This window comes from Ranitomeya variabilis, chromosome 1 (genome assembly GCF_051348905.1).
Source record: "Ranitomeya variabilis isolate aRanVar5 chromosome 1, aRanVar5.hap1, whole genome shotgun sequence".
NCBI classification, from domain to species: domain Eukaryota; kingdom Metazoa; phylum Chordata; class Amphibia; order Anura; family Dendrobatidae; genus Ranitomeya; species Ranitomeya variabilis.
Window position 1 is genome coordinate 1,059,089,936 of NC_135232.1, and position 15,499 is coordinate 1,059,105,434.

A 15,499-nucleotide genomic window follows, 5' to 3' on the forward strand; every position below is an offset into this window, starting at 1 on the left:
ATCATGTAGATTATACAGCACCAGAAAGCGAATAACCTCCTGGTGATCCGGATTAACACGCATAGTCACTTGTGTCCAGTATTGTGGTTTATTACTAGCCAATGGGGTGGAGTCAATCCCTTTCAGAGGTATCGGAGCCTCCAATGGCTCCAAATCATACCCACAGCGTTTGGCAAAGGACCAATCCATAAGACTCAAAGCAGCGCCAGAGTCGACATAGGCGTCCGCGGTAATAGATGACAAAGAACAAATCAGGGTCACAGATAGAATAAACTTAGACTGTAAAGTGCTAATTGAAACAGACTTGTCAGGCTTCTTAGTACGCTTAAAGCATGCTGATATAACATGAGTTGAATCACCACAATAGAAGCACAACCCATTTTTTCGTCTAAAATTCTGCCGCTCGCTTCTGGACAGAATTCTATCACATTGCATATTTTCTGGCGTTTTCTCAGTAGACACCGCCAAATGGTGCACAGGTTTGCGCTCCCGCAGACGCCTATCGATCTGAATAGCCATCGTCATGGACTCATTCAGACTCGCAGGCACAGGGAACCCCACCATAACATCCTTAATGGCATCAGAGAGACCTTCTCTGAAAATCGCCGCCAGGGCGCACTCATTCCACTGAGTAAGCACAGACCATTTGCGGAATTTTTGGCAGTATATTTCAGCTTCATCTTGCCCCTGAGACAAGGACATCAAGGCCTTTTCCGCCTGAAGCTCTAAATGAGGTTCCTCATAAAGCAACCCCAAGGCCAGAAAAAACGCATCCACATTGAGCAACGCAGGATCCCCTGGTGCCAATGCAAAAGCCCAGTCTTGAGGGTCGCCCCGGAGCAAGGAAATTACAATCCTGACCTGCTGTGCAGGGTCTCCGGCAGAGCGAGACTTCAGGGACAAAAACAATTTGCAATTATTTTTAAAATTTTGAAAGTGAGATCTATTCCCCGAGAAGAATTCAGGCAAAGGAATTCTAGGCTCAGACATAGGTGCATGAACAACAAAATCTTGCAAATTTTGTACCTTTGTGGCGAGATTATTCAAACCTGTAGCTACACTCTGAAGATCCATTTGAAACAGGTGAACACAGAGCCATTCAAGGATTAGAAGGAGAGGAAGAGAGGAAGGCTGCAGTATAGGCAGACTAGCAAGTCATTCAATTAAGAGCACACTCAGAACTAGAGGGGAAAAAAAAAAAAAAATTGTAGCAGACTTCTTTTTTCTCTCCTTTCTCAGCCAGTAATTTAACCCTTTTTTGGGCCGGTCAAACTGTCATGATTCTCAATGGCGAGAGAACATAGCCCAGCATATATGAGAACTAGCTCTTGGAAGATGGAAACTATACTGACCATGAACTAAACCTGCCGCACAACTAGAAGTGGCCGGGTAGCATGCCTACGTTTTTTTATCCCTAGATGCCCAGCGCCAGCCGGAGAACTACCTAATCCTAGCAGAGGAAAAGACAGTCCTGGCTCACCTCTAGAGAAATTTTCCCAAAAGGCAGACAGAGGCCCCCACATATATTGGCGGTGATTTAAGATGAAATGACAAACGTAGTATGAAAATAGGTTTAGCAAAATCGAGGTCCGCTTACTAGATAGCATGAAGACAGAAAGGGCACTTTCATGGTCAGCAGAAAACCCTATCAAAACACCATCCAGAAATTACTTTAAGACTCTAGCATTAACTCATAACACCAGAGTGGCAATTTCCGCTCACAAGAGCTTTCCAGACACAGTAACGAAACAGCAGCTGTGAACAGGAACAAAATGCAAAAACACACAAGGACAAAAGTCCAACTTAGCTGGGAGTTGTCTAGTAGCAGGAACATGCACAGAAAGGCTACTGATTACATTGTTGACCGGCATGAAACTGACAGAGGAGCAAGGTTATATAGCGACTCCCACATCCTGATAGGAGCAGGTGAACAGAGGGGATGATGCACACAAGTTAAATTCCACAAGTGGCCACAGGGGGAGCCCAGAATCCAATTTCACAACAGGTCCGTTTCCAAAGATGCTGTGCGAGAAGGACCTTCGTGACGTCACGGTCATGTGACCGCGACGTCACGGTCATTTGGAAGTGCATCTGAACAGCAAGGTGGATTGCTGTTGAGGGGAGATAGAGAGAAAAAAAAAAAAATCTATAAATCTTCAGCACAGCGAGTGTGAGCGAGCTGAGTGTGACCTGAGCGTAAGTGTGAACGGCGGTAAGTGTGTGACTTGTGATTCAGTGACTTTGGAATCAGGGAGTTTCCAAGGGAGGAATTGCTTCTGTTTTTTTTTTTGTTTTTTTGGGTTTAATTAATACTTTGTATTTATTTTTAATTAACGTTTCTGTGTGGTGCAATCCCCATTAGGAAATGTGCTCCACAATTGTTAATGCCGTCCAGTGTACATCTTGCCACATGTATGCAGTCCTTGACCAGCCGGTCGAGGGTGCATACTGCTGTGCGAGATGTGAGCACATTGTGCATTTGGAAACCCAGATACTGGATCTAAATGTGCAGCTGGCAACACTGAGATCCATAGACAATATGGAGAGGAGTCTTCTGCTCACAGAGCAGACGCTCAATGGGATAGATGAGGAGGGGGATGGTAGGATGGAGCTGCAGGACAGTGTGGCAGTTAGCTGGGTGACAGATAGAAGGCGGGGTAGAGGGAAGAGTGCCAGGGAGACTAGTCCTGATCTGGCACACCCCAATAAGTTTGCTAAGTTGGCAGATGAGGGGGGTGCCAGTGCAGGGGTAGCACTGCTGCAGCCAGGCATGTCCTCTGAAAGCCGGAGGAGTGACTGCTCCAGTAAGGAGGGAAATAGGAGAGCAGGGCAGGCCAGACAGGTGCTGGTAGTGGGGGACTCAATTATTAGGGGAACAGATAGGGCAATCTGTCACAGAGACAGGGATCGTCGGACGGTGTGCTGCCTACCTGGCGCTCGAGTCCGACACATCGCTGATCGGGTGGACAGATTACTGGGAGGGGCTGGTGAGGACCCAGCGGTCATGGTGCACATTGGCACAAATGACAAAGTTAGAGGTAGGTGGAAGGTCCTTAAAGGTGATTTCAGGGAATTAGGCTGCAAGCTGAAAGCAAGGACCTCCAACGTGGTATTTTCCGAAATACTGCCTGTACCACGTGCCACGCCAGAGAGGCAACGGGAGATTAGGGAGGTTAATAAGTGGCTCAAGAATTGGTGTAGGAAGGAGGGGTTTGGGTTCCTGCAGAACTGGGCCGACTTCTCAGTTGGCTACAGGCTCTACGCTAGGGACGGGCTGCACCTCAATGGGGAAGGTGCAGCTGTGCTGGGGGAGAAAATGGTTAGAAGGTTGGAGGAGTGTTTAAACTAGGGATTGGGGGGGAGGGTATTCATTTTATAGGAGGGGAAGATAGTGCAGATAGAGACCTGGGCACAAATAAGGAAGTTGGGGGTGGCGGTGGCATGGGGGGTGGGGTTAGAACAGTTAGTAATTTAAGAAAGAATAGAGGTACAGAGAGTAACATCAAGTGCATGTATACTAATGCCAGAAGCCTCGCCAACAAAATGGATGAATTAGAACTAATGTTGTTGGAGCATAATTATGACATGGTGGGGATATCTGAGACGTGGCTGGATGAGAGCCATGACTGGGCTGTTAACTTGCAGGGCTATAGCCTTTTCAGAAATGACCGTACAGATAAGCGAGGGGGTGGGGTGTGTCTGTATGTAAAATCGACCTTAAAACCCATCCTGCGTGATAATATAGGTGAATCTAATGAAAATGTAGAGTCTCTGTGGGTGGAGATAAGGGGAGGGGGAAAAAATAATAAATTACTGATAGGGGTTTGTTATAAATCTCCAAAACTAATGGAAGCAATGGAGAATATCCTCGTAAAGCAAATAGATGAAGCTGCGACTCAAGGAGAAGTCATTATTATGGGGGACTTCAACTATCCTGAAATAGATTGGGGAACAGAAACCTGCAGTTCCAGCAAAGGTAATCGGTTTTTGACAACTATGAGAGACAATTACCTTTCACAACTGGTTCAGGACCCAACAAGGAGGGGGGCACTGCTAGACCTAATATTAACCAACAGGCCAGACCGCATATCAAATATAAGGGTTGGGGGTCACTTGGGGAATAGTGATCACAAAATAATAAGTTTTCATGTAACCTTTAATAAGATGGGTAGAAGGGGGGTGACAAGGACACTAAACTTCAGGAGGGCAAATTTCCAACGGATGAGAGAGGATCTTGGTGCAATTAACTGGGATGATATCCTGAGACACAAAAATACACAAAGAAAATGGGAGACATTTATTAGCATCCTGGATAGGACCTGTGCACAGTATATACCGTATGGGAATAAACATACTAGAAATAGGAGGAAACCAATATGGCTAAATAGAGCTGTAAGGGGCGCAATAAGGGACAAAAAGAAAGCATTTAGAGAATTAAAGGCAGTAGGTAGTGAGGAGGCATTAAATAAATACAGAAAATTAAATACATTCTGTAAAAAGCAAATCAAGGCAGCAAAGATTGAGACAGAGAGACTCATTGCCAGAGAGAGTAAAAATAATTCCAAAATATTCTTTAACTATATAAATAGTAAGAAACTAAAAAATGACAGTGTTGGCCCCCTTAAAAATAGTCTGGGTGAAATGGTGGATGAGGATGAGGAAAAAGCCAATATGCTAAATGACTTTTTTTCATCAGTATTTACAAAAGAAAATCCCATGGCAGCCAATATGACTAGTGATAATAATTCCCCATTAAATGTCACCTGCTTAACCCAGCAGGAAGTACAGCGGCGTCTAAAAATAACTAAAATTGACAAATCTCCGGGCCCAGATGGGATACACCCCCGAGTACTGCAGGAACTAAGTACAGTCATTGATAGACCATTATTTTTAATCTTTAAAGACTCCATAATAACAGGGTCTGTACCACAGGACTGGCGTATAGCAAATGTGGTGCCAATATTCAAAAAAGGGGCAAAAACTGAACTCGGTAATTATAGGCCAGTAAGTTTAACCTCTACTGTGGGTAAAATCCTGGAGGGCATTCTAAGGGATGCTATGCTGGAGTATCTGAAGAGGAATAACCTCATGACCCAGTGTCAGCACGGGTTTACTAGGGACCGTTCATGTCAGACTAATTTGATCAGCTTCTATGAAGAGGTAAGTTCCGGACTGGACCAAGGGAACCCAGTGGACGTAGTATATATGGACTTTTCCAAAGCTTTTGATACGGTGCCACACAAAAGGTTGTTACATAAAATGAGAGTAATGGGGATAGGGGAAAATATGTGTAAGTGGGTTGAGAGCTGGCTCAGGGATAGGAAACAAAGGGTGGTTATTAATGGAGCACACTCGGACTGGGTCACGGTTAGCAGTGGGGTACCACAGGGGTCAGTATTGGGCCCTCTTCTTTTTAACATATTTATTAATGACCTTGTAGGGGGCATTCAGAGTAGAATTTCAATATTTGCAGATGACACTAAACTCTGCAGGGTAATCAATACAGGGGAGGACAATTTTATATTACAGGATGATTTATGTAAACTAGAAGCTTGGGCTGATAAATGGCAAATGAGCTTTAATGGGGATAAATGTAAGGTCATGCACTTGGGTAGAAGTAATAAGATGTATAACTATGTGCTTAATTCTAAAACTCTGGGCAAAACCGTCAATGAAAAAGACCTGGGTGTATGGGTGGATGACAAACTCATATTCAGTGGCCAGTGTCAGGCAGCTGCTACAAAGGCAAATAAAATAATGGGATGTATTAAAAGAGGCATAGATGCTCATGAGGAGAACATAATTTTACCTCTATACAAGTCACTAGTTCGACCACACTTAGAATACTGTGCACAGTTCTGGTCTCCGGTGTATAAGAAAGACATAGCTGAACTGGAGCGGGTGCAGAGAAGAGCGACCAAGGTTATTAGAGGACTGAGGGGTCTGCAATACCAAGATAGGTTATTACACTTGGGGCTATTTAGTTTGGAAAAACGAAGACTAAGGGGTGATCTTATGTTAATGTATAAATATATGAGGGGACAGTACAAAGACCTTTCTGATGATCTTTTTAATCATAGACCTGAGACAGGGACAAGGGGGCATCCTCTACGTCTGGAGGAAAGAAGGTTTAAGCATAATAACAGACGCGGATTCTTTACTGTAAGAGCAGTGAGACTATGGAACTCTCTGCCGTATGATGTTGTAATGAGTGATTCATTAATTAAATTTAAGAGGGGACTGGATACCTTTCTGGAAAAGTATAATGTTACAGGGTATATACACTAGATTCCTTGATAAGGCGTTGATCCAGGGAACTAGTCTGATTGCCGTATGTGGAGTCGGGAAGGAATTTTTTTCCCCATGGTGGAGTTACTCTTTGCCACATGGGTTTTTTTTGCCTTCCCCTGGATCAACATGTTAGGGCATGTTAGGTTAGGCTATGGGTTGAACTAGATGGACTTACAGTCTTCCTTCAACCTTAATAACTATGTAACTATGTAACTATGTGACCGCGACGTCACCACGGGTCCTGCTCGCACAGCAAACCTGAGACCGGACGGCCGCGTGCAGCGCTGAGAGGTGAGTATAGCATTATTTTTTATTTTAATTCTTTTTTTTTTACCACAAATATGGTTCCCAGGGCCTGGAGGAGAGTTTCCTCTCCTCCACCCCGGGTAGCAACCGCACATTATCCGCTTACTTCCCGCATCGTGGGCACAGCCCCATGCGGGAAGTAAGCGGATCAATGCATTTCTATGTGTGCAGAATCGCTGCGATTCTGCACAAAGAAGTGACATGCTGCGGGTTGTAAACCGCTGCGTTTCTGCGCGTTTTTTCCCGCAGCATGTGCACAGCGGTTTGCGGTTTCCCATTGGTTTACATGTTTACTGTAAACGCAATGGAAACTTCTGCGGACCCGCAGCATCAAAATCGCTGCGGTTCCGCGGTAATAACCGCAACGTGTGCACATGGCCTTAAGGTTCAATTCACACAAGTGCTTAGAAATAATGTTCAGTTCACACAAGTGCATAGCATTGATGTCCAGTTCATAGCACTACATACTACATGGTCTTCCTCTGACCAATTACCATGGGCGACTACACCCCCGTGTAATGTCTCTTACAACATAACACAGTCCATGATATCCTCCGGATTGCAGCCGGGAACCATATCCTCCTGTTTGTAGGCACTACACACGCCAGTCCTACTTTGACCGATTGCCATGGGCGTCTGCACCGCTGTGTCCATTGTGGAGTGCCAGACCTTTCAGCTGCCTTGACTATTTGGCTCCGCTTGCTTGTGTCTCTTCACACACAGCCAGCGCTCTGCAGGGCCTCTGCACCTGTTGCCTTCATACGCCTCCATGCACATCCTGAGGAGAACACACAGTGACCCCTACCTGTGACATCGGTCACTGCTTCACCATTGCAATCACAGCTACACCTGCAACCTGCAATACCCCCTCATGGCCTCACTATGTCTCCGTGCACATCCTGGGGAGAACAAACAGTGACCCCTACCTGTGATACTGGTCACTGTCTCACAGGGGGCAGGTCAAGCATGTGCACCTAAGCTCTATTTATTCTTTATGGAACTGCAGAAGATAGCAGAGAGAAGTACTAGGCAATCTTCTACAGTCTCGTAGAGAATGAATGGAGCAGGGTGGACATGCTTGATCCATTCAGATGGGCTCTTCATTGGTGCTACTCCCCAATAAGGAATTATCGCCTATCCTATAGGAATGACTTCAAAATTTTGAGCAAACTCTTTAAGAATGAAAGCAGATAATGCGTTGCAATACACAATTCACATCTAGCTAAAAGTTATCAGTGCATGCTGTCAGGGGCGTAGATAGAAATAATTGTGCCCCAAGTCCTAGTTGGGCCCCTTCCCCACCACCCAACAATAAAATAATATTCCACAGGTCAAAGAAGAGAATATCTCACAACCTTGCTGTCCATACCAAAAAATTTTCTCCTATTCAAGCCCTAGATTCCCCTCTCATTGCTCCCGTAAAGTATGATGACAACAAAAGTGCACCCCAAACACAGTATGATACCACCACGGTGATTTCATAAACAGTACCCGCCACAATATCCTCCACATGTACAGTATAATGCCCCTACTGTGACCACAACACAATCCTCCACACAATATGATGGCCCCCACATAGCCATTCATACAGTATAATGGTGCCTACATCCCTCCACACAGTAAGGTGACTCCTGCACAATCCTCCACACAGTATGATGGCCCCAACATAACAATCCACACTGTAAAATGGCCCCAACTTGTCCTCCAAACAGTGTAATGGCCCCCACCAAGCCTTCCAAACAGCTTAATGGCCCCCACACAACCCTCTACACAGTATGATAGATCTCACACAAACCTCCACACTGTATAATTGCTCGCATACAGTATAATGGCCCCCACATAGCCCTCCAAACAGTATAAGGTTCCCCACATAGCCCTCTACAGTGGGGCAAAAAAGTATTTAGTCAGTCAGCAATAGTGCAAGTTCCACCACTTAAAAAGATGAGAGGCGTCTGTAATTTACATCATAGGTAGACCTCAACTATGGGAGACAAACTGAGAAAAAAAAATCCAGAAAATCACATTGTCTGTTTTTTTTATCATTTTATTTGCATTTTATGGTTGAAAATAAGTATTTGGTCAGAAACAAACAATCAAGATTTCTGGCTCTCACAGACCTGTAACTTCTTCTTTAAGAGTCTCCTCTTTCCTCCACTCATTACCTGTAGTAATGGCACCTGTTTAAACTTGTTATCAGTATAAAAAGACACCTGTGCACACCCTCAAACAGTCTGACTCCAAACTCCACTATGGTGAAGACCAAAGAGCTGTCAAAGGACACCAGAAACAAAATTGTAGCCCTGCACCAGGCTGGGAAGACTGAATCTGCAATAGCCAACCAGCTTGGAGTGAAGAAATCAACAGTGGGAGCAATAATTAGAAAATGGAAGACATGCAAGACCACTGATAATCTCCCTCGATCTGGGGCTCCACGCAAAATCCCACCCCGGGGGGTCAGAATGATCACAAGAACGGTGAGCAAAAATCCCAGAACCACGCAGGGGGACCTAGTGAATGAACTGCAGAGAGCTGGGACCAATGTAACAAGGCCTACCATAAGTAACACACTACGCCACCATGGACTCAGATCCTGCAGTGCCAGACGTGTCCCACTGCTTAAGCCAGTACATGTCCGGGCCCGTCTGAAGTTTGCTAGAGAGCATTTGGATGATCCAGAGGAGTTTTGGGAGAATGTCCTATGGTCTGATGAAACCAAACTGGAACTGTTTGGTAGAAACACAACTTGTCGTGTTTGGAGGAAAAATAATACTGAGTTGCATCCATCAAACACCATACCTACTGTAAAGCATGGTGGTGGAAACATCATGCTTTGGGGCTGTTTCTCTGCAAAGGGGCCAGGACGACTGATCCGGGTACATGAAAGAATGAATGGGGCCATGTATCGTGAGATTTTGAGTGCAAACCTCCTTCCATCAGCAAGGGCATTGAAGATGAAACGTGGCTGGGTCTTTCAACATGACAATGATCCAAAGCACACCGCCAGGGCAATGAAGGAGTGGCTTCGTAAGAAGCATTTCAAGGTCCTGGAGTGGCCTAGCCAGTCTCCAGATCTCAACCCTATAGAAAACCTTTGGAGGGAGTTGAAAGTCCGTGTTGCCAAGCGAAAAGCCAAAAACATCACTGCTCTAGAGGAGATCTGCATGGAGGAATGGGCCAACATACCAACAACAGTGTGTGGCAACCTTGTGAAGACTTACAGAAAACGTTTGACCTCTGTCATTGCCAACAAAGGATATATTACAAAGTATTGAGATGAAATTTTGTTTCTGACCAAATACTTATTTTCCACCATAAAATGCAAATAAAATAATAAAAAAACAGACAATGTGATTTTCTGGATTTTTTTTTCTCAGTTTGTCTCCAATAGTTGAGGTCTACCTATGATGTAAATTACAGACGCCTCTCATCTTTTTAAGTGGTGGAACTTGCACTATTGCTGACTGACTAAATACTTTTTTGCCCCACTGTATATAGTATAATGGGCCCAATATATTCCTCCATATAGTATAATGGGCTCCACATACCGTATATACTCGAGTATAAGCCAAGCTTTTCAGCCCATTTTTTTAGGCTAAAAGTGCCCCTCTCGGCTTATACTCGAGTCATTGTCCCAGGGGGTCGGCGGTGAAGGGGGAGCGGCAGGAGTGGCGGCTGTCACATCATACTCACCTGCTCTCGGCACGGTCTCTTCCCTTCCCTGCTTCTCCTATGGTCTCTGGAGCCAGCACCTTGTTCCTATGTTCAGCGGTCACGTGGTACCACTCATTAAAGTAATGAATATGGACGCAACTCCGCCCCGTAGTCGTGGAGCACATATTTATTACTTTAATGATACCATCGGAGAAGCAGGGACATACAGAGAGACCGCACCAGGAGGAGGTGAGTATGACAGGGGAGGGTGAGCCATGCAATATTCACCTGTCCCGTTCCACCGCCGGGCTCTGTCCTCTGCGTCCCCTGGCTGTGATATTCAGGTCAGAGGGCGCGATTACATGTTTAGTGCATGCCCACTGCCTGAACAGTCACTGCAGAAACCCAGAAGACACAGCGGCGCACGGCGGTGGAATATCGCAAGTGCCGGGGGCCTGAGCCAGCGGCATCTCCGGCACCTCGCCCCCATAGCGCGCCGGTGTCCCTGCCTGCTCAGGACCCCGGCACCTGGCCCCCAGCAATGAGAGGTGAATATGTAATTTTTTTTTAATCGCAGCAGCAGCAGCAGCAGCATACGGGGCATATTCTATGGAGCCATCAACCTTTGTGCAGCATTATATGGGGCATAATATTCTATGGAGCATTTTATGGGGCCATCATGAACTTTATGGAGTATTATATGGGGCTCCTGATTCAATATGGATATTAAAAAACACTTAACCTAAAGATGGCTCAATTAACTTTACTTTTATTGGTATCTATTTTTATTTTTGAAATTTACCAGTAGCTGTTACATTTCCCACCCTAGGGTTATACTTGAGTCAATAAGTTTTCCCAGTTTTTTGTGGCAAAATTAGGGGGGTCGGCTTATACTCGGGTCAGCTTATACTCGAGTATATACGGTAGCTTTCCATATAATATCATGGCCCTCACATAGTGCTTTGTGTAGCATAATGGGACCCGACAATGTACTGACTCACAGGCCTCGTGACGGCCATGTAGTCTACTACTATTGGCGGTACGCCGCTGCATATTATTTATTCTCCATTTTGTTGTGGAAATGTTGTAGATTTCACTATTTGCAATGTAATGTGCTGCAAAATCGATGCTGCTACATTAGTTTTGCCATTGAGCTCTCCCAGTGTAGCGACATATTTCATAGACATTACGATGTAGAAAGTTCAGATACAAATAAAAAAAAAAGGACCGCCACATCTAAGGTAGTGTGAACAGATGCCAACCAAAAAACATATTGAAGAACTATAAGGTTGCACCATACTAAGTATAATTACTCTAGAACATTGAAACCCCATTACTGCCATAGAAAATGTGAAAAAGTTAAATAATGTATATATGAAATATTAATCTGCAAAGTTGCTATAAAAAAATGACCTTAAAAAGGAAGGAACTTAGCGCATAGATGGGCCAATATATGTGAGCCCAACAGCCAACTTCAAGGCGTCCTTCAAAGTTGGGTCCCTGCCCTGATATGTCACCTCTCCTGGGCAAAAAAGCCTACAATTTATGTAGCAGTATGTAGCCTCGAAGTTGGCAGTTGGGCTCACATACTGTATATTGGGCAATCTATGCGCTAAGAACCTTCTTTTTTTACTGTACATTTTTACAGCTACTTTGCAGATTAATACTGCATATATACATTATATAGCATTTTCCCATTTTCTTTGATGTAGAAAGTCCTATGGACAACAGCAATGGATTTCACAAGCCCCTTTTTAACAAAATGCTACAAACTCAATATTGGAAATGGTGGAATATCATGAATTCTGGTATCTGTGAAATCCAGCTTTCAAACATAAACTTCATTCACACAAGCACAATGATGGCCGAGCGAAGGAACCCTTTCTTCATGTTCATTTCAATGCCATATCACAAATTGTCATCATGGTAAAAATGTATAAAAGTATAATTCCATGTGTTCACCGCAGCGCGCTATTTCTATGGTTATTCCAGAAGCTTACAGTCCTTTCACCGCACTTGGGATGCCTATTCAGCAAGGAACGACACACTTTAAACACACTTTAAGCATCAAGAAAGAACGCCCTCAAAGCTCCCTAGATGTATCGTCCCTTGTTTAATCCATTCTGTGCAGCGTCCCAGGAGCGGTGGAAGGTCTGTAAACTGTCTGTACGGCAGACTTCTGGCAATAACCATACAAATGTAATTAGAATAGAAAGACCTTATATACCATATTTTTGCTTTGTAAGACGCACTTTTTATCCCCTTGGGGGGAAAATGGGGGTGCGTCTTAGAAAGTGAACATGCCACACCAAGGGGGGGGGGGGGTCGTGGTGTCCGGGTATCTCAAGGTGCCCGGCGGTTGCTGAAATCTCATCTCTCGAGATCTTGATCCCGAGATCACCATCAGTACATGCACCGCCCCCGGCGGATGCCGTATTCCCGGAGACCAGCGCACGTGGAACCCTGGAAGTGCCGGTAAGCAATAAGATGCAAGGATTATAAGAAGCACCACCAATTTATTAAAAAATATTTTATTCTTATTTTTCTCCTCAAAATTTGGGGTGTGTCTTATAATCCGGAGCGTCTTATAATCCGAAAAATATGGTATCTCAATGATGGACACTATATGGAACAGTATATTTTGTGGTTTGTTCCGCAGCACACCACCTATAGGTGGAGACCATACAGAACGGCTGTTTCCACGCAATGACCAAAGACCACATGTTTTTGTCTCAAAGTCTCACAGTCTTGCAGGCATTGACCACCGCAGGTTACCAGAAGTTAGGCTATGCCCCTCTTTTTTATTTCAACCTTAAAGGTAGTCAGTCAGCAGGATTTTACACCCCACACTATTTATATGCACATATAACTCTTTCAAAGACAAGTTCAGCAATACCTTTACATGGAAATTTTGTTCCTTTGTTACTGAAAAAATCATTGTTTGCATTGGTATGAAAATGGGTCTGTAGATCTAGAGCCTCTGTCACTCCAGCTCTATTCACCGCCCACTGCTGCCTCCTCCTGCTTTACAGACAGCTCCTTTGCCTGAAGTTACAAAGCATAAATGTTGTCAGTCAAGCAGGAGGAGACACCTCTGCGGCGAGAATAGAGCTGGAGTGACAGAGGCTTCAGATCTACCATAGTCTTTTCAATTTCATAAGGAAATTTCTCAGTAAAGGAACTGGCTCGCCACATAAGAGTATTAAATTCTTTATGCAAGACATATCAGATAATCACTAAACAGTATTTTCTGTGGGTATGTTGTACAAGAACTGGTGGCATATATTTTCCATTGTTCAGGGTCATGTATCAATACTTTCCTCTTTTTTTTCAGGCAATAAACCGAAAAAATCCCACATCAATGGATCAGTTTGATTCCGATTTTTATCAGTCTGATTACGTTATTGAAGACACTGATCAAGGACTTTATGTTGCTGGGCAGAGCAGTGTGTATGGAGAGAATAGGTGAGTGCAGTTCTCAAGTGAAACTTTGTTTGAAATTAAGGGGCAAATTAAAGTAAATCCATTTCCGGTCTCATCTTATAAACCATCTCTGGTTTAATCTTAGCGGCAGTCCCCACCACCAAAATGCTGATATGATTTTAGCCATGCAGAACGATCTAAGACAGAACTTAAAGAAAGGCATCATAGCATATGGTTTGATTCAGGTTTTTATCATAATTTTTTTTTTTTTGGCAATTTGTTTTTTTCAAAATTACTATTTATATTGCAAAAAATTGGAATCGTACAATTTTCACATTGGCCACTGGGGATAGCACACTTTCTCTTCATTACAGAAGACTTTTCAGAAGCTGCATTATCACCACTGACAGAATTACAATCACACTTCTCTATACACAGCTGATAACGCAGGATCCACCAAGCAATCAACATAGGCAATGTCACAGTGTAATAGAGAGGGGTTCTGGGAGGGAAGCGTCCCACTATTACATCCATTAGGGCATATAGGTAGAAGATGGCTAAAGCAGACAACTTCTTCAGGCAAGCACAAGGTGTTAGCTGATACTCTTTGAATGCTATCGTTAGGCTTATGAGGACCCATATTGTGGGTTGCTGTTGACAGATTTTCAAGGCAATGAATGGGAATTTCAAATCTTCACATCCCTGTTTGGTTTTATATTGCTTCTGTGTGTGAAAAGCAGGATTATTGTATTATAGTTTGCTTCATTATGCTGTATTTTTTTTTTTAAATACTGCTGTTACTTGGTTGAATTGTAAAGGTCACGCTGGCCGAGGTGTCTTGCTGCAACCATAGACACCAGTGAAGCTGGTTCCACTTTACAAAAATAACATTTACTGTGAAACTTGATGGAACTTTTCCACCTTCATCCATGCTGGTCTCTTTCAATGCTGCCAGTTATTCCTTCTCTTTGGGATTGTTACTGATTGTGCAGTGAGAATTTCATTTAGCAAAATCTCCCATCCTTCTTGGACATTTCTGTCCTTTAGAACATCCAGCCATTGGACCTTTCCTACCCTCTTTATGAATTTATTATATTCTGCATTTGTGAAGTCCAACCTTAAATTCTTCCTTCTCAACCTTCTTCCTTCTTTACCTCCTCAACCATTTCCTCCCTGTTGGTAGGAAGTTGGTCCAAGAAGGCAGATCCTCTTGTTCTGTCCTGGTCACTGTCCTAGTCACGTTTTGCCAGTTGTCCTCCAGTTTCTCAGCCATAGATTGGTATCAACATCAGTGTCAGTTTGGAAGTATGCTCTCCTCATCTTTCCTTATTACGCCCTTGTGTGGTCTTCTTGTCCTTATTTCTCAGTCTCACTAGCCACAACTCATTACTAACTAGGAAGCATCTCCCTTTTCACTCCTCAAACGCTTCTCAGTTGCCCGGGTTGCCTAGCTGTAACTTTTTCTTCCCAGACACTCCTCTACAAATTTCTACTGTACAACTGTGGGAAATGCATCAATCTAAGAAGGGATTGCAGTTATAAAATAATCGCATTTTGCACCTGCCCAGTGCCAGCACTTAGACTCCAGCACTGACTGACAGCAGCTCAGCATTAGGGCTGGCACTGACTGACAGCAAGCTCTAATGCAGAGTTGCTGTCAGTCGGTGTAGGGGGCGCAGTTACAGCCATCGCTCTCTACACAGAGCAGTGACTAAACCCGTGCCGGCGCCACCACTATGACTGAATCCGTAACGATACCAGGAGGAATAAAGTTAATTTACTGATGGCAGCGGGGGCCTAAGTGTTGGTGTGGCACCCCAAGAGTTCA

At 44.2% G+C, this 15,499-nt stretch overlaps 1 protein-coding gene across 1 annotated transcript in view; it reads left to right on the forward strand.

Moving 5' to 3' along the window:
• YIPF7 (Yip1 domain family member 7) overlaps nucleotides 1-15,499 on the forward strand; it is a 109,078-nt gene that overhangs the window by 4,498 nt on the left and 89,081 nt on the right. The window contains exon 2 of the mRNA XM_077275327.1: nucleotides 13,583-13,713. Coding sequence (XP_077131442.1) covers nucleotides 13,610-13,713 — 104 coding nt within the window. The 5' untranslated portion in view covers nucleotides 13,583-13,609. The remainder of the gene's footprint in view (nucleotides 1-13,582; nucleotides 13,714-15,499) is intronic.